The sequence below is a fragment of the Natator depressus genome, chromosome 5 (assembly GCF_965152275.1).
Source record: "Natator depressus isolate rNatDep1 chromosome 5, rNatDep2.hap1, whole genome shotgun sequence".
Taxonomy (NCBI): Eukaryota; Metazoa; Chordata; order Testudines; family Cheloniidae; genus Natator; species Natator depressus.
Genome location: NC_134238.1, coordinates 2,083,282 through 2,104,352, shown reverse-complemented (window position 1 = coordinate 2,104,352; position 21,071 = coordinate 2,083,282). Strand labels below are relative to the sequence as shown.

At 43.7% G+C, this 21,071-nt stretch overlaps 1 protein-coding gene across 5 annotated transcripts in view; it reads left to right on the top strand.

Moving 5' to 3' along the window:
* Positions 1-21,071, top strand: part of UNC13B (unc-13 homolog B) — a 400,249-nt gene that overhangs the window by 225,816 nt on the left and 153,362 nt on the right. For 4 of the 5 annotated variants that reach the window (XM_074952218.1, XM_074952216.1, XM_074952217.1 and 1 more), the window contains one exon: positions 16,346-16,392. In XM_074952218.1, coding sequence (XP_074808319.1) covers positions 16,346-16,392 — 47 coding nt within the window. Of the gene's footprint in view, positions 1-8,853; positions 8,877-16,345; positions 16,393-21,071 lie in introns of all 5 variants that reach the window. The other variant, XM_074952214.1, reaches the window with a different exon arrangement.

The following is a 21,071-nucleotide window of genomic DNA, read 5'->3' as shown; positions in this document are numbered from 1 at the left end:
TATGCCTTGCCAACTCATGCCTGTTGACATCTCATTTTAAAAATAAAATGTTTCTGTTTTTACAGCCTTTATAACTGTCTGGGTCAGCTCCACTGGTGACCTAATCCCTCCTGCCTGCCTCTAAGCAACTCTGACCTTGAATTATAGTTGTTTATATCTTAGTTTGAAAGTTAAGTTCAAGATATTTAATAGAGACGTCTGGTAACTGTGCAGCGAAGGACAGAAATAACCTGGAAGGTATTAATAAATTGTTGTGTGTTCTGGTGAAGGAATAATTGGTGTAAAGGTTTAAATTACTTATAGTTGTACCCAAATGCAAATTACCTGAACAATTTAGAACTTGGCAGATGTATCTAAATAGTGGTTCTTTCAGTTGAATTTGAATACAAAGGAATATCCTCTGACAAATTGAGGAAGCTCAAAATTGAACAAGTCAGTTGGATGGAGTTCTGTGGTAAGGGTTGAATTAAGTGTTAATTTTTGGTGATTGCTGGAGGGCAAATGATTCTAGGCGGGGCTGGTAGCATGGCCTTTTATTAAGGGTGTCTGACGCTTCCCAGTAAATGACTTTGTTTTCAATTGCTTATAACTTTGCCGAACATTCAACCAGTTCGACTGATATTTTCCATCCCAGGTGTCTGCCTGAGGCTGGTTTTTTTTAAAGCCAGAACTTTCAGCCTTTTCCAAGAACAAGGCTAGTGGAAAATACATTTTGCCCACATTAAATTCTGGTATTTTTTCTGCTCCATTGCCCCATGTTTTGTAAGTTGTGAGGGGGTGGCCTTCGTTTCTGGGAAGTACCTATTCCCATCCCCTTTTATAAACAATCCCTTAAACAACAAAAAAAACCTGTCCAAATTTGGCCAACTTATAGGCCTTTGAAAAACTTGAGTTCACACATGCTCAGTAGAGCATTGTTATATTTTAGCAGCTAAATTCCTCAGATTCCCTCTGCATTGAGCATGCTCCAGCCCCAGGGCTGAACAGGATTTTCCCTGCAATTGCAGCTCTGGGCTGCTGTGGGCTGTGCCAGGTCCTGGTCTGGGCACCTGAACTAAGAGCAGGGAGCCTCTCTCTCCTTGTTCTAAATCAGTGGTTCTCAGCTGCAGGTCCGTGGCCCCCTAAGGGTCTGTGAGCCCTTTCAGGGGGGGCGCGGAGCCCTGCAGCTGAAACCCAGTTCGCCCGAGCCTAGGGTGGCCAGACAGCAAATGTGAAAAATCGGGACGGGGTGGGGGATAATAGGAGCCTATGTAAGAAAAAGACCCAAAAATCGGGGCCGTCCCTATAAAATCGGGACATCTGCTCACCCTACCCAAGGCCCCCCCACCCCAGCCGGGAATGGTGCAGGGGCGGAATCCAGGAGCTGCACTGGGATCCCCCCTGGCCTGTACACAGCCCCTAGCTACCCCTCGCCTGCATACAGCCCCTAGCTATTCCCTCCCGGCATCCTGAGCAGCTTTTTGAAACTTTTTGAATTGAGTCCCCACTTTGAATTATATTTTTGCTTGCGTCCCCCCACAGCCCGGACAGGCTGGGTGGCCTCCTGAGTGAGTCAGGGGATGGAGGTGGCACTCCCTCCCTGGACCCTGCTGTGTGGCATTGGCTCAAGCCCCACAAGCCCTTGCCCCCTGTCCCCCAAATAGAAGTAAAACTATGCCTATGCCCAAGGGTGCCCCTGGGGCAGGAACCCCGCACTCTTCCTTCCTTCCTCCCTCCTTCTTCCCCCCCCCCCACACTAGGCCCTGGCATTTTTATAGCATGTTGAGGGGGGCCTTGGCAAGAAAAAGGTTGTGAACCCCTGCTCTAAATGACTCCCTGCTGGGCCAGGCAGCATGGAGGAGGAAGCTACCTAATTTGAGTGTAGAGGAGACAAGAGATGGACCTGTATGGGGAGAGGGGGAGAATAGGTTGGCATAAGGAGCGCATGTATGTGAACTGGGGCTGGCTGGGCAAGGAGATTGGAGTCAGAACCAGTGGGGTAGAGGAGGGAGGTCAGGGGAGATAGAGCTGACGAGGAGATGGTGTGCAGGGGAGAACTGAGTGACTGTGCAAGGAGAGTGGGACTGGAATGAGAAGCTAGGGGTGGGAAAGAGACAGGATTAGTACAGGGACACGTTGGAGGAGGTGAGCAGAAGATGCCATGTTTGGGGGAATGGGCAGAAGAGTCTGTACCTATCAGTGCACACTCTTCTCCAGAGCCTAGAATGGACCCCCAAATTCCTGAGTTTTGCCATTCCTCTGCTGTCAGCAAATATCTGTGAAATCCCCTGGCAGTGTCTCGTCTCTCTCTCTAATGCTGGTCCACATAATAATAATAATAATAATATAACCTAGCTTGAATATATCACTTATCTGTCCGATACAGTCTTAATTCCATGATCACATACTGTTTTTTTCCCCTCACCAGATACCTGCCTCATTCAGTGCACAAGTTCATAGAATCATAGAATATCAGGGTTGGAAGGGACCTCAGGAGGTCATCTAGTCCAACCCTCTGCTCAAAGCAGGACCAATCCCCAACTAAGTCATCCCAGCCAGGGCTTTGTCAAGCCTGACCTTAAAAATATCTAAGGAAGGAGATTCCATCACCTCCCTAGGTAACCCATTCCAGTGCTTCACCACCCTCCTAGTGAAAAAGTTTTTCCTAATATCCAACCTAAACCTCCCCCACTGCAACTTGAGACCATTACTCCTTGTTCTGTCATCTGCTACCACTGAGAACAGTCTAGAGCCATCCTCTTTGGAACCCCCTTTCAGGTAATTGAAATCCGCTATCAAATCCCCCCTCATTCTTCTCTTCCGTAGACTAAACATCCCCAGTTCCCTCAGCCTCTCCTCATAAGTCATGTGTTCCAGTCCCCTAATCATTTTTGTTGCCCTCCGCTGGACTCTCTCCAATTTCTCCACATCCTTCTTGTAGTGTGGAGCCCAAAACTGGACACAGTATTCCAGATGAGGCCTCACCAATGTCAAATAGAGGGGAACGATCACGTCCCTCGGTCTGCTGGCAATGCCCCTACTTATACAGTCCAAAATGCCATTGGCCTTCTTGGCAACAAGGGCACACTGTTGACTCCTATCCAGCTTCTCGTCCACTGTAACCCCTAGGTCGTTTCCTGCAGAACTGCTGTCGAGCCATTCGGTCCCTAGTCTGTAGCGGGGCATGGGATTCTTCCGTCCTAAGTGCAGGACTCTGCACTTGTCCTTGTTGAACCTCATCAGATTTCTTTTGGCCCAATCCTCCAATTTGTCTAGGTCCCTCTGTATCCTATCCCTACCTCCAGCGTATCTACCTCTCCTCCCAGTTTAGTGTCATCTGCAAACTTGCTGAGGGTGCAATCCACACCATCCTCCAGATCATTTATGAAGATATTGAACAAAACCGGCCCCAGGACCGACCCTTGGGGCACTCCACTTGATACCGGCTGCCAACTAGACATGGAGCCATTGATCACTACCCGTTGAGCCCGACAATGTAGCCAACTTTCTATCCACCTTTATAGTCCATTCATCCAGCCCATACTTCTTTAACTTGCTGGCAAGAACACTGTGAGAGACAGTGTCAAAAGCTTTGCTAAAGTTAGGGAACAACACGTCCACCGCTTTCCCTTCATCCACAGAGCCAGTTATCTCATCATAGAAGGCAATTAGATTAGTCAGGCATGACTTGCCCTTGCTTCTCATTGTTCAATGTGTGGCCCCAGACCTCATTTGCTGCACATTATTTAAACCCTGCTCTAAAAACAGAATTATTAATTTTCTCATGGCTGTTCTACAGCATGCATCACTATCATGTCTGAGGGTTTCACAAACATTAATCTATCTTCACAACACCCATGTGAGAGGAGGGGGTATCAGACCCAATTTAAAGATGGGTAACTGAGAGACAGAGATTCAAGTCAAAAGTGTATCCTAATTTTGGTTGCCCAATTTGAGATACATAGGACCCTATTTTTCAGAGTACCTAGCATTATATCACCCTTTATATGTTCAAAGCACAGCTCCCGTTGACTTCAGTTGCAGCTGAGAGTGCTCAGCAGTTCAGCAAGTCAGACCCCAGGTCTCAAGTCAGGCGTCCAGAGAATGAGATGCACATAATTAAGGCTAAGTTTTAATCACAGGTATTTTAGGTCACGGGTAGTAAACAAAAATTCATGGCCCATGACCAGTCCATGACGTGTACTATATACTCGGACTATAAATCTTGGGGTGGGGAGGGGGATGGATGGTCTGGGGGGGCGGGTGGCAGCACATGGCTCGGGACCCCCTACTTGTGCTGAGGGGAGGGGGGTTGGTGGGGCTGGCAGATTCCCTACCCAGCTCCTTGCAGCTCTCCAGAAGCGGTGACTTGTCCCTCCCTCAGCTCCTAGCTTCATGCGCTTTCCAGGCCCAAGCACCGGCTCCGCAGCTCCCGCTGGCCAGGAACTGTGGCCAACGGGAGCTGCAGGGGCAGCGTCTGCGGGCGGAGGCAGCACGCGGCGCTAGGAGCTGAGGGAGGGACATGTTGACACTTTTGAGGAGTCCCCCAAGGTAAGCGCCGCCTAGAGCCCTTACCCTATCCTTCACCTCAACCCCCAGCCCTGAGCTCCCTCCCACACCCAAACTACTGCTGCTGCTGCTTGGGGGGGGGGGGGGGCCGAAACTGCCCCAGCAGTGGCCATTGCAGTTGGCCCAAGGGCTGCCAGAGCTGCTCAGGCGGCCCTTGAGTCGCCACTGCAGAAGTCACGGCGGTCCTGGAAAGTCACAGAACAGTGATTGGCTGAACAAGCAATAGGACTGAGTGGACTTGTAGACTCAAAGTTTTACATTGTTTTGTTTCTGAGTGCAGTTATGTAAAAAAAAAAAAAAAAAAATCTAAGTTGCACTTCCACACTAAAGAGATGGTACCGTTCTTGTATGAGGTGAATTGAAAAATACTATTTCTTTGTCATTTTTATAGTGCAAATATTTGTAATGAAAAATAATGACATTAAGTGAGCACTGTTCACTTTGTATTCTGTGTTGTCATTGAAATCACTATATTTGAAAATGTAGAAAAACATCCAAAATATTTAATATATTTCAATTGGTATTCTGTTGTTTAACAGTGCAATTGAAACTGTGATTAATTGTGATTAGTTTTCTTAATTGCGGTTAATTTTTTTGAGTTAATCACGTGGGTTAACTGCGATTAATTGACATCCCTACAATTTTTTAACAACTTTTTTTGGTTCACTGAAGAAAAAAAAAAACATTTTATTTTGGGTAGGCCCCAAACTAATTTAAATAAAAAAAAAATTCTGTTTGTCCACCAAACCAAAAAGAAAAAGGGTCATTTGCCCAAGTCTACAAGGAACTCCGTGACAGAGACAGGGATAGAATCCAGTATTCCAAGGCAGCCTTTAGTTATCTTAACCGGGAAACCATCCTTTCCCTTCCTTCCATCCCCTGTCTTATTCATTACACACATTCCATCTTCTATGGCAAATGAGGCAGGGGTCCTACAGACAACAGCCTCCCTTCACTGCACACCTTCTATTCATCTCCAGAACCTGGTCCATTCTGTGTACTCAACGAGGCACTGTTCCTGTAGAAAAAATAATTTGAGATCATGTAATTAGAGGCTGTATCATAATGCATGTGCACTAAAGAGCTGAATTCTAGAATTTACTAACTTTTGAGTGCTTCATTTTGCAACCTGTAATAAAAATCTTTTAATAGTTCTATGTGTATAAAATATATAGTTATCCTCTTTGTGGCCCAGTAAAAGCAACAAATTAGTCCAGCTGTTAGAATTGGTTATCCCAGTTTTCTCAGATTACTAGCGGATCAGGTGTGATATTTCGGAATGGCCCAATGTCTTTAAACTTTCGTGACATTTTAGCAATACAGTATACTTTGTGCCACCAGCTTATGGCAACCAGGATCATTCCTGAAAACTGGGGTAATAATATTGTACTGTTGCAGTGTATTATAGTGCATTGCCTGTGAAGATCTGAGATACTGTGTCAGTGTTTTGTGGTGCAGATTCAAGGAGCTGGATAAATTCATATGCTCATACTGGTGTCCATCTTGGTTTCCATAAAGTCAACATTAAGATAAAAACACGATTGAATATTATGCTTGTGAAGACTCTAATGATCTTACACACACAGATTTTTTTTTAGCTAGTCCATCAAGGGTAGTTGCTCAAACATAGCCTAAAACTAAATTAACATTTTATTTGAATTGAAAACTGTATAGAAGTCTGTGCATTAAATTTTTCTGTTGCAATATTTTGATTTTGTAGCCATACATATCCTGATCCAGAAACTCTGCTAAAAGCATAAGTTTTAGCTGCATTCTTGCTTGTCATTTGCATAAAATGATTTTACTTTCAGTGATTGAGTTAAAAGTAGCTTGTCTGTTTTAATACTCTTAGTGATCACACATATGTAATTTACACCCTATATAGAGCAATTTTACAGATTGTTTTAGCTATTCAACTGATTGCCCCTAGTTGCTATGAGGACTTGACTTAGTGCTTGTTTTCTCTAAAGTCATTTGATTCCTTCATACAGACACAGAACTATTACACTGTAGGGTTTGTGAAATGGCTCTTTATATACCTACAAATCCCTGTGAACTAGAAGTGCAAATAACAGCTAAAAGTTTGCGTGACTCCTACAAAACTTCACTAATGTTGGAATGGTCTTTTAAAGTACAGTACTGCTTTATTTTCTTTTTGGGAGCCTAGTTTCGCTGTAGGAAACCCTCAGATTTTTTTTCATAAAATAAAAATCTTATTAAAAACAGAAATGGTCTTTGCTTAGAAAAAGTCACAAAGTAAAATTTACACCATGGAGACTGCCATTTTCTGCTGACAGACAAAAAGAAAGGGTAGGAAGAAAGGAAGACTTTGGTCTTTTAAATCAAATGTATAAATACACAGACACCTAAAGGAGTATACTCTCTAAGAAATTCCTCTTGAAGCTTCAGCTTTTCTGTGACCAAGAATATCTCATTACAGTTGTTGCCATTTTCTGATTAACAGAAAAATTAGGAAAGGAGGAAGCATGTTTCCTGATTTCAGTATTTATTTTTCCCCATTTATAAAGTGCCTAGCCACGGTCCTAGAAAAAAGAAAAGAAGTACTTGTGGCACCTTAGAGACTAACCAATTTATTAACACGGCTGTTACTCTGAAACTGGTCCTAGAAAAGCCAGGGAAAGCAGATGAATCTTGTAGCCTGCCTTGAAAAGGCCAGCACTAGGCTGTTGCAGACCCCATTAACCATCCTTAGGCTCCACCTAAACCCTCTGACATAGAATGTGTTCTATCATTAGGATGAAGAAGCTGGGAAGTGAAGGGAGAGAAATAAGAAATGCACCTTCTTTCTGTGATAAATGGTGCAAGTTATCTGTGTACGTGTGAAATTCCTGTTCGCTGTCTGGTAGTAAAGTAATACAAGTTATGCAGGAAAATGGCAGCATCTTTGAAAAGACTGAGAAAGTGGTAACTGCCTGCTATTCTGGACCCCATTTTGAAAGAGAGATATTTGTCCTCCAGGATAGAGCTCTAGCCTGCTGTGGCATGGGGAGAGGAACACTGTACCCAAACATCCTAAAGCTTCCATCCCATCTTTGCTGGAAGGGATTTTTACTGGCTTCTACTGCTTCATTGCACTGCCACTCCTTGTGGTTGCACGCTCTGTAAGCACACCAGGTGTACGGGTTCTCAGAGATTCCGAGTTTGTAATGCTTCCCGGGCTTGAAAGCACCCCAGAATGTATTGAGCAATGAGATGGTGCTTACCCTGCAGAACTCTGAATCGTTGTTGCAAGTCTCGTGCTGGGTGTGTAGGTAGGGATGGGAGCTCTGTTGCTGTTAACTGTATGAGGTAGGAGGCACTGGCCATATGAGTTAGTGTTGTTTTCAGGGAGATGGAGAGGATGAAAGAGGGATGGAGAAGTGCAGCTAGGAGCAGATTGGGGGAAAGAGTAGAAAGAAAGGTAGGGATATGAAGGAATGTTGGTAAATAACACAGCAGACTGATGGACGCGCTCTCTCACTCCCCCATGTTCACACATACAGGTGTATTTGCATACGTTTCATAGCGTAATGACCTCTGCAGTGGCTCATTCACGAGAGCCAACCTTTGGCAATATGCTAATAGCTGATGGTGCCACCTAACTGAAAATGGCCTTTATGGAAAAGATAAAAGGGCCTCTCCAGCAAGGTCAATACTATTTGGGGAAGCTGTACTGGTGCACTTGCAGGCAAAATTCAATAACCTTACGTCAGGGGGAAAAAGTAGTTCAAAAATGCAAATTTGAAAAATGTTCACTGCGGTTTTAATAAATGGGACCATTTTACCCCTCTTGATTTTCTTCAGCCTTCTGTTGCTTAGGCATTTGATCTAAATACAATCAATAACAGAAGATAGACTTATCCTAGGAATATGTCAAGTCCAGACTAATCACCCTGGGACTGTTTAAGAGGGTCTTGCCTCTTTGGCCTTATCCGGCAGGCAAGCATGTAAAGTGTGTGATACAAAATTCTGAGAAGAAAATCGGATTATGAAAAAGTTTGTCTTTTTTTAATGAAAAGGGAACTGAAGCCTTTTTGTTTGTTTAAAAACAATTTAATATGCATAAGAACATGAACCCTGATGTTAAAGCTCTAACTAAAAATTATCCACGTTTTAGCTAAATAGACCTTAGTATGTAAATGTTCCACACAAGCATGTGAAAAGCTTCCCACCACACTAACAGCTCTTGGACTCTCAGCAAAGGTTTATTCCACTTTTCAAAGTTCTGTCGCAAAGTCCATGGCAGAAATCTACTCTAACTCTGTTCTTCTCCTCCCCCCCCCCCCCTTTTTTTTTTTTTTGCAGAAGGAAGTAGAGGAGAACTTCAGGTTATACATACTGTATATTCTAACCAGTGTGTCTCCTCCTTTTCTGAAGCTCCAATGTGTGTGCATGCCCTGTCTAATTGTAACCAGTTGCTTCAGCTGAGGCTTTCAGATTCTTCCGGAGTTTAGCATGTTTTGGTTTTCAGAGGAATCGCTAATAACGTGTATGAGCAAAGAAGAGTCTGTTCAGTGCGGGTTGCCTCCTAAGGAAAAAATATTCATACTTTATAGATTGAGAGATTCCTGAATGATACTCTGTGATCTGTGTGCGTATACACAGGTGCAACATTAGCAAAGGGTAAGTGGGTTCAATGTAAGTGTTTTATCTAGTGTTTTCTAGTACCCCATTTACTTCCTGCACCTCTTGATAAAGTGAATGGTTCCAGTCCACACTCTTCATCACTAGCATCACTTCATTAATCTCTCAATGTTTTCTGTATAATTATTGCATTTAAAAGCTGAAACTACTATTTATGGGTTGTAATAACACTGGGGTCAAGCAATATTACGTGAACTGGAATACAGGTTTGCTGTAGATTCCTATACCGATTCCTTAGCTACTGTACTGTATATTTTCCTTGGAATTACCGTGTCTCGTGTTCCAATATACAGTGTAAAGGATACAACTGTGCCATCTGTACTTAGATGTATTTGCTAATCTGAAACAGTTTGCTCTCCAGTCACAGGACCTATGCTGAGATTTGCATCACTGCTTGCTGCCATTCAAGTACACAGACGGTACTGGGTTTAACTGTGTGATAAATCTTTGAAAAATGTTTGTCCCCTCTCTCCTCTCCCTACCCCCAGTGCATTTATGGAGTTTTTCATGGAGTGCCAGGCAATTTCTTAGCTTGTATTCTTAACTTCTAGTGCAGAGGAAATTCTGCCTGTCTTAAAAACCTTTCATTCCTGTTTCAGTTGCCATTTTGGTTTTCTTCATGTCTCACTTTGGGGTTTTTTGAGTCAGTGCCATGTGGGTTAGGTACTCGTTGCATTATTTGCTTTTCATTAGTTTCTGTGTCTTGAGCAAAACCGGCTTCCTGCAGCAGTCTGAACCTCACATGGTCATTTGGCTTGTATGTGGAACAAATCTCCTGAGGTGTCATAGTTCCCCGAATTCAGAAGTTTGAGCTTTAAGCTTTAGCTTAGTCACGTGTGTATCAACTGCTTCATATTACCTCACATGACAAATAAAAAGTGAAATGTCTCGTATGTAACATTTTCTCTGAGGTAAATCCTCTGTCATCTTCCTCCTTTCATGTAAAAGCATCAGATACCTGCCAGGCTGCTGAGTCTGCCACATAGAGAATTGTAATTGCCTGAATTTGGTTATCCTCCAGCTGCCCCTGGGATGACAACCTTTCAGTCAGTTGCTTAAGCTAATGCCATTGTTACATTACGGTGAAACTTCTTTGCAGATACAGGGGGCGTGGATGAAATAGTCACCTTTTGCTTTTCTGTAACTTTGAACATGTGTAAAAATGCGTGAGTGATGAAGTCAGGTTAGTTGGAATCTTGGTCCAGTGTTTAATGACTGTGACCACTTTGCTCAGTCTGAGCTCACCAATGCCTCTGAAAACACACGCTCGGAGGTTCGGTAGGGGTGCTGACACAGTCACTCCTATCTTAGCGTCTTGGTCCTCCTGATCCTTACAAAAACAAATTTAGACATTGGCATTTTTTTTCAATGTTAATAATTTAACGTACTTATACACAGGTAAGGACACATTTAAAAAAAATAATTTTAACCGTGGTGCTTCTTCAACCATTTATGTATGGTGGTTTTACATATCAATATGGTTTTCACTTATGCTGATAACTTGGCTGATGCAATGTTTACGAGGAATAGAAGATTAAATGGGTTTTAAAAATCATGGTTATTGGTTGGTAGGAGAATTGTGAGTTATAGCTTAAGTAAATGCTACTGGGTGTAGTGTTCACTACTGTAAGTGGTCCCATGGTTTTGTGTGGTAGTAAGCACTATACCTGGTAAAAAGAAAAGGAGGACTTGTGGCACCTTAGAGACTAACAAATTTATTTGAGCATAAGCTTTCGTGAGCTACAGCTCACTTCATCAGATGCATTCAGTGGAAAATACAGTGGGGAGATTTATATACATAGAGAACATGAAACAATGGGTGTTACCATGCACACTGTAACGAGAGTGATCAGGTAAGGTGAGCTATTACCAGCAGGAGAGCGGGGGGGGGGAAAAAGCCTTTTGTAGTGATAAACAAAGTGGGCCATTTCCAGCAGTTGACAAGAACGTCTGAGGAACAGTGGGGGTGGAGGGGGGAATAAACATGGGGAAATAGTTTTACTTTATGTAATGACCCATCCACTCCCAGTCTCTATTCAAGCCTAAGTTAATTGTATCCAGTTTGCAAATTAATTCCAATTCAGCAGTCTCTCCTTGGAGTCCGTTTCTGAAGTTTTTTGATTGAAGAATTGCAACTTTTAGGTCTGTAATCGAGTGACCAAAGAGATTGAAGTGTTCTCCGACTGGTTTTTGAATGTTATAATTCTTGACATCTGATTTGTGTCCATTTATTCTTTTACGTAGAGACTGTCCAGTTTGGCCAATGTGCATGGCAGAGGGGCATTGCTGGCACATGATGGCATATATCACATTGGTAGATGTGCAGGTGAACAAGCCTCTGATAGTGTGGCTGATGTGATTAGGCATTCTTACAACTACAATACCCACCTGCTGAAGTGAAGAAACAGATTGACAGAGCCAGAGGAGTACCCAGAAGTCACCTACTACAGGACAGGCCCAACAAAGAAAATAACAGAACGCCACTAGCTGTCACCTTCAGCCCCCAACTAAAACCTCTCCAACGCATCATCGAGGATCTACAACCTATCCTGAAGGACGACCATCACTCTGACAGATCTTGGGAGGCAGGCCAGTCCTTCCTTACAGACAGCCCCCCAACCTGAAGCAAATACTCACCAGCAACCACGCAACAGAACCACTAACCCAGGAACCTATCCTTGCAACGAAGCCCGTTGCCAACTGTGTCCACATATCTATTCAGGGGACACCATCATAGGGCCTAATCACATCAGCCACACTATCAGAGGCTCGTTCACCTGCACATCTACCAATGTGATATATGCCATCATATGCCAGCAATGCCCGTCTGCCATGTACATTGGTCAAACTGGACAGTCTCTGCGTAAAAGAATAAATGGACACAAATCAGACATCAAGAATTAAAACATTCAAAAACCAGTCGGAAAACACTTCAATCTCTTCGGTCACATAGCTGAAGTTGCGTAACTTAGATCGACGACACCCCCCTCCCCCCCAAGTGTAGACCAGGGCTAAGTGTTTTGTATTGACTCGAACTGTCTTGTAACTAGCAGCCTGGCCCAGGCCCGTAGCCGGCTGCTGAACCCTTTCCCTTTCATGGGAAAGGTGCGGTGCTACCTTCTGACAACAAACTGCCAGGCTCAAGGGACAGCGCTCATCAGTTCTGGTAATTCCACTCTAACAGCACTGCAATCTGACATCTCTGCCCTTGACAGGCGAATGTAACTCTCTGCAAAATGTCACTAGGTGCTGTAGGGTATATTATGATATGTTACGTTCTCTCTCTGCTGTGATAGCACCTCCTGAGGTACGTCTAACTTCAACTAATCCTAGCTGCAGGAAATGCAGCTTCCAATCCCTTATTGTCGGGCAGATTTTAGAAATATTAAATATTCTGGACACTATTTATGCTGGTGTTTTAATCTCTTGAAAACTGGCTAATTATATTTAGTACACCTCTGTTGAGCTAGTCAAATACTTTTTCTACCACTCTCTGTATCTGAGAAGTTATTTTCAGCAATAAACCACTGTTAATTTGCATTAACACATTTGGTCCTTGATTCCAGTGGAAAAATTGCTTTTTCACTCCTGTATTACTGCTACCAGAACATTGAATTCATATCTTCAGTGGGCTTGACAATCCTATTGATTTAACTATATGCTTAATTGCATCTTCTCCTGAAGTTTATAGGAAAAGTGTGGGAATTATTCCTGTACTCTGTTTTTCTGCTTTGAAAGGAAATACCTGTTTATACTGTTCTGTAGATTTTTATGGTCCCCTTGTGTCCTCACTCTGCATTGTCAGATCACCTCAGTGGGACTGTAGAGGTATGGCTTAGGTGAGAGGGTATTGATGGCGTGGCTTCAATGGGGGCACCCAGGAAGTTGTGAAGAGGTATAGCCCCCTCAGAGGAATGCTCCTTCCCTCTGCAGATGCCCCAAGATCTGTGAGGAAACTCCACTGATCTTCAGATTTCAGTAGGGCTGGAAGCTCCTGCTTCTTGCTTGTTCTGCAAGCCTTCACAATCATGTATCATCAAAATTGGGATACATTAAAACTTATATATATTTAAATCAATGGAATGAGCAAGGCATGTGCCAAACTTAGTTTGAACTATCTGACTTTGTTGCAACATTTGCCTCCATCCTGTCTTCATCTGTTTAATCCAAGTTAGACTGTACGCTTTTCAGGCTAGGAGTCTTGTTTTCTGTCTAGACAGTGTCATGCACGCCAATGGAGCTATAGAAATAATAAATAACAGTAAGGAAATTGGACTTCTCGCCCTGAGAGGTTGATGATACAAACTGAGTGGAAACTCGCTATGTTTTCTCAGTACCTTCAGGTCTTCCATGGAAGGTTCTTCATGAGTATATGATTCTGTCCATAATTTCTATGTTATGCCCACAGGAAAGAAAGAGAAGAATCTTCCCTTCTGATGCTGTCCTCTGTTTTCTATCCATTATTTGACTGGAATGTACTTGCTGACAGATGTCCCTTTACATTGATGTGGATTCTGGAGAGGACACCCACTTTTAGAGAAAGGGTGCCTGTTATACTAACCATCTTTGCAATCTCCAAAGATAATGATTTACACTTATGTTTTTCTTTTCTGTACACGTGATTTATATACTGTCAGCAAATTAAGATTCATACTGACCTAAAATAATCACTCTTAAATGTTATGATCTCTTCCACATACCCCAATCTTACCATTAGAAAGTAGTTATTCAGCTTTGAAGATGAAGTTCTGGAAGGGCATGAGCTAGGGTTACCAACCTTCTAATCGCACAAAACTGGACACCCTTGCCCCACTTCTGCCCTGCCCCTTTTCTGAGGCCCCACCCCCTCACTCCGTCACTCACTTTCCCTCACCCTCACACATTTTCACGGGTCTGGGGCAAGGGGTTAGGGTGCGGGGGGGGGGTGAGGGCTCCCACTGGGGGTGTAGGCTCTGGGGTGGAGCCAGAAATGAGGGGTTTAGGGGGCTCTGGGCTAGGGCAGGGAGTTGGGGGGTGAGAGGGGATGAGGGTTCTGGCTGGGATGTGGGCTCTGCAGTGGGGCCAGGGATGAAGGGATTTAGGGTGCAGGAAGGGGGCTCAGGGCTGGGGTGGGAGTTAGGGTGCAGGAGGGGGTTCCAACCTGGGGCAGGTGGTTGGAGTGTGGGAGGGAGTTTGGGGCGCAAGCTCTGGCCAGGCAGCGCTTGTATCAGGCGGCTCCCGGAAGCAGCCGGTATATCCGGCTCCTAGGCCCAGGGGGCAGGGAGCGCTGCGTGCTGCTCGCGCCCACGTGCTGCCTGTGTCCGCAGGTGCCGTCTCTGCAGCTCCCATTGGCCATGGTTCCTGCACTTAGGACCTGGAGGGACGTGTCGGCTGCTTCCAGGAGCCGAGTGGAGCTAGGGCAGGCAGGGAGCTTGCCTTACCCCCACTGCGCTGCAGACCAGACTTTTAGCAGCCCGGTCAGCCGTGCTGACTGGAGCTGCCAAGCGTTTAGATGTTTGCCTGCATGTGTGTGTTCTCTGTGTGCCGTCCCAGCTCTGTGCAAATAGTTGGCAGAGCAGACCTCAGTCAAACTGCCCAATGACCACAGGATCCGTTAAGATACGAAGGCGCCCAGCCAGGTTTATTGTCGACAAAGCATGGTAATAGCAGCTGGCAGACTCTACAAGGATACTAATACGTGTGCCCGTGACAATGGACGCAGCTCAGTGAATGGCAGGACTTTCCATTCCCCCCTAGGCTGACTCTCCCTCTGAGACTCCATTTTATACATCAGTTACAAACAAGTTACATATTACTCCTCTGAGGTAGTTAGTTGACACCCTCTGACATAGCCAGTTACCACCCATCACACTGTCATCCAGACCTTATCTTTAGGAGGGGTCAGCGTGTTCCTATTATCTTTGGAGAACATGCTGGTATTGGGGTGTTCTGGTACCACCCTTCTGCAATGTGTTTGCGTGTGTGCTCTGTGCTAGCACCTCTTAGGAATGTGCATTTTCGCAATATCAGCCCTGTTCTTGCCAAAATCTGTGAGCAGGGCCTTCCTCTTGCTCACAGCCTGACTTTGCCTTATATCAGCAAAGCTTTGACCACTACTTTATCTCAGGCCTCATACCAGCCTCTGATACAAGGGCTCATGTTTCAGGCTTATGTTACTACTACATCAGGGTCCCTTTTCGACTGGGTAGTCCGGTCAAAAACTGGACACATGGCAACCTTAGCATGAGCCCCAAGAGTTGGTTAGCAATAGACAATAAAGGTACCTTTTTTTCTCCAGGTATAGTTACAGTAAACAATTTCCCTCTGCACAGCAAATTTTACTGGTCCTTTTAGGTACATAATAAATATTTAAACCCTTCTCAATTCTTATGTCATTCCATTGAGGAATTTTTATAAAAGCAAAGTCAAACGACATTTTGCCCACAAATGTATGTTCCTTACACTATTGTAAGAGTGTGGCTTGAACTGACACAAGCCAGATGTGATACTGAAAACCTGACCATAGTTTACCCCATTGTGCCTAGGGATTGCAGCTGTCCCGGTTCTCAGCTGGGCACCTCATTAAAAAGTGAATGTCCCTGTATACCCTGTGGAGTACAAAGCTTTTGCACATTAACTTAAAGGTGGAGTTCTAACAGCAAACTGAAGTTTTTGTTTTGTGGATTAGGATTTATATTTGTGCATGAATAAAATCACAGTAGGTTGAGGTATTCCCCTGCTAAGTAAATCAAGATCACTTATGTTTATAGCTTCATTCTGTCCCACATTTGTGCATTTCTTACAGCTTGTTTTTAATTTATAATATTCAAATATAAATGTACTCCTGGTGATCTAGAGCGATAAGGAATTCTTTGGCTGGGTGGGGAAGGCTGGAGTTGCTCTTCTGAGACTTCTTTTGAAAGGGGAGTGCACTGAACAGGCTCTTTTGGTCCCTCTTTAGGTGTTTGATGAGATTCCATCAACTGTTTGTGTATCCCCATGACCTGTCCCGCCTTGCTGCAGTCATTTGAGGTGTTTCTGGAAATGGAGTGTTTGTGTGCATTTACCTGCATGAAGTGTGCTCCATTACACCTCTCCCCAAACCTTATCCTGCTGATTTATTTCAGGGTCTCTTCTTTTGGAAGCTAACTTTGTTTCTTTTTCATCATTTAAGGGTCAAGATGATGGAGATCCATCAAAACCACCTTGGTTCAAAGAAGGGTAAGTGGGGTTTTGGACTATTTAATTTTCCATTTTAATTGTTTCATGCTATTTTGTGTCTCATTTCACTTAAGCAAAAGTATAAGCGACATCACTCTACAAATTGTTTTTAATGATTCTCTTCAAATTGTAGCACTTTAAGTCATAAAGATGACCACACCGCTTCCAAGAGCAGGATGCTGATATGTTTTCACAGCCTCCATTTAAATTGAGAGGAAAGTGACATAACAATAGTGTGTATTGTGCGGCTGTTCATGTTGAGACCTGGACTCAAGTACTACATTGGAATGGCTACACCTTGTTTATAAAGTGCTATATGCAAATGTGTATGGTGATCATAAGTATTCATAGTCCTTTCTATCCAAATGGCAGTGGTCAAGTGCCTAAAATCTTAGAGGAGGCTTTGTATACTATCTTGTTCTGAGTCAACCAGGTAGCTGGCCATATTGGAAAGGAAAAACAGCATCTCAGAATAAACATTGAGTTCTACTGGTGTTCAGATGCCTTGTCCTAGCTCCTGATAAAATGGACCTAAAGAATGTTGTGAAACTATCCTATGAGTGCAGCAACGATGGCAAGTAGAGTAAGCTGATAAAACTGGAGGGACTCGGCAAAGCTTTGCAAAATCTCTTTAGCTCAATAATGGCCACAACTATTAATCTGTAGCTCGTCAGCGTGAGGTGAGTTGCAGTTTCTTCACTGTGTAGTATGCTAGCCACAGCACCTGGAGCTGGCAGATTTTGATTACAAGTTAAGTCGGCGTGATACTTTGCATATTGGATGTCACCACTGTAGTTTCTTCATAATTCGAGTTTCTTCAGGACAAAGACGTGGACACATTAATGCTGCTTGAGTTTTGTGTGTGTGATATTTGGATAGAAACATATGGCTTTGCTTTGTTTTTTCATTCACTGTCGTTGCATGTGTACAGTACACAGTAGGCACTGATGTGCAGAAGCAGCTTTGTCCTGAAATCTCAGCACAATATTGGTTCTCCCTGTGTGTAAATTAGATTTCATAACATTGAAATAGGTTTTCTTAACCAAACATTAAGTTAAACCGAATAAGGCTTCATTTTACAGCTCTTTATTTTTTAGTAATTGTTTTGCAATGTTGGCTCTGCCATAGAGCGCTTCTTGCCACACCTGCAGAAGCCTAGTGCTGCCTAGCAACCTCCTGCTTCCCAGAGGAGCCCAAGACTCTGCCGAGGAGGTTGGTGGAGAACTGGCAATTAGCGGTAGCAGACGATAGTGATTTATTCTAACTATAAACAACACCTTCTACTCCCTTTTTAACAAGGAGTTTGTATAATAAATATAGCAGTTCACACACTTAAGATGATTTGCTGGCCTAAAGAGTAGAAATTATACTTTTTGAAATAATTACTGATTTTAAATGATTTTTGTATTAAACAAGACTTGTACTATTCTACACAATTTAAATTTGCGTCAGACAAAATAATTCATTTAACATTTCTTCATTATACCAGAAGTGTGATGTTTATCCAAACTGCAATTTATATACTGTATTCTGCCACACAAAGAACTTCAATAAAAGATGGCTCAGGTTGAAAGGGTGTTAATGCCTAATACAGCTAACACTGAACCAAATGCTTTGGTTCTGGGAATGGGCGACAGGGGATGGGTCACTTGATGATTCCCTGTTCTCTTCATTCCCTCTGGGGCACCTGGCATTGGCCACTGTTGGAAGACAGGATGCTGGGCTAGATGGACCTTTGATCTGACCCAGTGTGGCCGTTCTTATGTTCTTATACGATGAGAGGTCTAATAACATATTTAAAAATGCATAAGAATTATTTTGGTGAATTCTATGTCTTGTGTTATGCATTAGGTTAGACTAGATGATCATTGTGGTCCCTTTTGGCCTCAGAATCTATGGAAGTGCCACAATCCACTCAAGCTTTATTTTGCCTTAACGTCTGTTGATGAGTGCGACATGCGTTCGAGCTTACACGAAACTTCTCTCTCACCAACAGAAATTGGTCCAATAAAAGGTTTTGTCTCACCCACCTTGTTTCTGTAGTATTAAAATAGACATGCACATTCTCTCAATGGGTACGCTTCCAATACAAAATAAGTATTGATACCAAATATTAAAAAATTCAGGTAAAGCTTCAGCACAAAATATTATTCATGTGCAGTACCGTATATAACGAAACAATATATTTATGCAAAAAATCAAACATTCCATTTCTGCTTATACACGGACGCTATTCCATCCATCAACAGATCACGCTGTAATAAAACTCCTACAAATATTACATATGTTGCTGAGCAGTAAGATCCTCCTACTTTTATATCTGCAATGTGCATGTTAGCAAAACCATGTGCACTGTGCAAGTGTCAGGGCCCATAATGTGGGCTGTCAGACCCAGGAGTAGAGTTAGGGTCATGGTCATCCAAGTGCCAAAGTCAGAGTCAGCAACTGGGGAGATGTGAAAGCTGTCTTCAGGTGTTCAAAGCATTGGTGGGCCTCCAGTTGGCAAACCCCACAAACCTTTGGATGTCTCAGATGATTGAGTGTTTGGCCCAACCCCAAATTGCAGACACGTTCTGTGGGTCCATCCATAGTCTGTCTGCTGACAGGATGAACCCCAAAATCTTGATGGATGATTGGTCAAATGCATACTTTTCCAGTTTTCCATATAAACCATGCTAGTGCAATCGTTTGAGAACTTCGTGGACATGGTGGTCTGGCTTGCTGGACTACTGGAATAGAATCATAGGACTCGAAGGGACCTTGCAAGGTCATCTAGTCCAGTCCCCTGCATTTATGGCAGGACCATAATTATATATATATGTGTGTGTATATATATATATATATATATATAATTAAATTAAATAGCCTCTGAATATGCTATTACAAACTGAACTAGGATATTCTGCTCCTCTGAGGTCCAGTTTGGTGAACACCTGAGCTGACCGGACTCAGTCCAGGTCCTCTGGGCTTACCGGTAAGGGGTACTGATTGCATATAGTTATTATGTTCAGTGCCCTGTAGTCTACACAAACTCTCAGGAGCAGTCTTTTTTGCGAGAAAGAGTATTAGGGCTCCTGCAGAGGAGGTAAATAAAACCTTAGCTAGGTTTTCCTGAAGGTACTCACTTAACGCTGCCAGCTCTGGTTTTGACATAAATATACATGCCTGAATAGCACGTTAGCTCTGGGCTGAAAGTCAATGGGGCAATCATAAACACAATGTGGAAGTAGTGAGTTAGCTTTCTGTTTTATGACAATATCCTGGCAGTCTTAGTATTTTGCAGGAAGATGTGGTCCATTGTATGGCTTTGGCATTTTTAGGTCTGACATGGTTGCTGTTACGTGGGGGAATGTCTGGGTTGCCAGAGTGGTACCCTCAGTCTTGGTTTCTAGGGTTTTGAGTTCTTGAACAGGAAAGCAACTCTCCCTACAGAAGCTGGATTGGAAGGTAATGAATATGGTGATTGTGGTGGTAAGCCAGCATGCCCCTAAAATCATGGTGAAATGTGAGGAGGTAATAAGGTTAAACCGTATGACTTTGTGGTGCTCCCCTGTCACCAATTCCATCAGTGCAGTCTCCTGTGTAACAAGGCTTGATGCCAGCGGAGACCCACCTATTGTTTCTACCACGTCCGGTGTAACCTTGGGTTGTAGTGGGAGACTGAGGATCATGACGGTGGAAAAATCCATAAAATTGTCCCCTGCTCCTGAATCAGTCATTGTATGGGAAACTCCTGCTCAACCTGCAGGATCTGCAATTTCAGGGAAATCTGTATAAGTGGAGGTGGAGGAGGAACTCCTAGTTCAGCATAATCTCAGGATTTCTCCCTGGTGGTACCCAGGCTTGGGTTCATGACTGGGTGTGAAGTTAGTCTCTTCACTGTCATCAGGTTAGCATGGTTTTTGACAGGACGCTTGGGTACTGTATGCCCTGCTCCTCCCTAATAGAGGAAGAGGTTTTCCCATCTTTGGAACTCTTGTTCATCCAATGATAGGCGGGGACAAGCTCACTTGGTCCTGAGGGCTGAGCCTTAGGTAAGTGCGTGAGGTAGGAGGGCTCCTCCTACATTCCAGTAGCCATTCGTGCAGTCTGGTGCCTATCCGGATGCACAAGCCCGTGAAAGCCTCTTAAACTGGTGGGGGAGGGGATCCACCAGGTCTCTTAGTTCTTCACAAAGGCCATGCCGAAATGGATGGAGGATGGCGGCATTCCAGGTGGCATCTACAGCCAAACATCTGTACTGGCAACATAGGAAGGGGCTGACCCCAGGTTGGTTTTTTTTTTTTTTTTTTTTTTTTGAAACTTTGGTAAGGCAGTCTCTGCTATGTGGGCTTTGTGAGGGTCATTGAAAAATACTGGCAAACGCTTGTAAGAACGAATCCCAGTTGGTCAGTACTGAATGATTCTGTTCTAAAAAGGAAGAGTCCCATGCCAGAGCCTCACTGGTAAGCAGGCTCTATATTAGTCCCTACTTTAACTTGATCTGTTGACATATTTTTGGGATGCAGCATAAACAGGAGTCTGCACTGGGTAATGAACCTGTGAAACTTACTGCAGGTCCCATCATATCTCTCCAACACAGGCACTCTGGGGCTGGTCATCCGAGCCAGTGTTGTACGAAAAGCTGAGTGGGTACCCACAACCACTCTGAGTACGGTAGCTTGCTTCTGCGAACGATT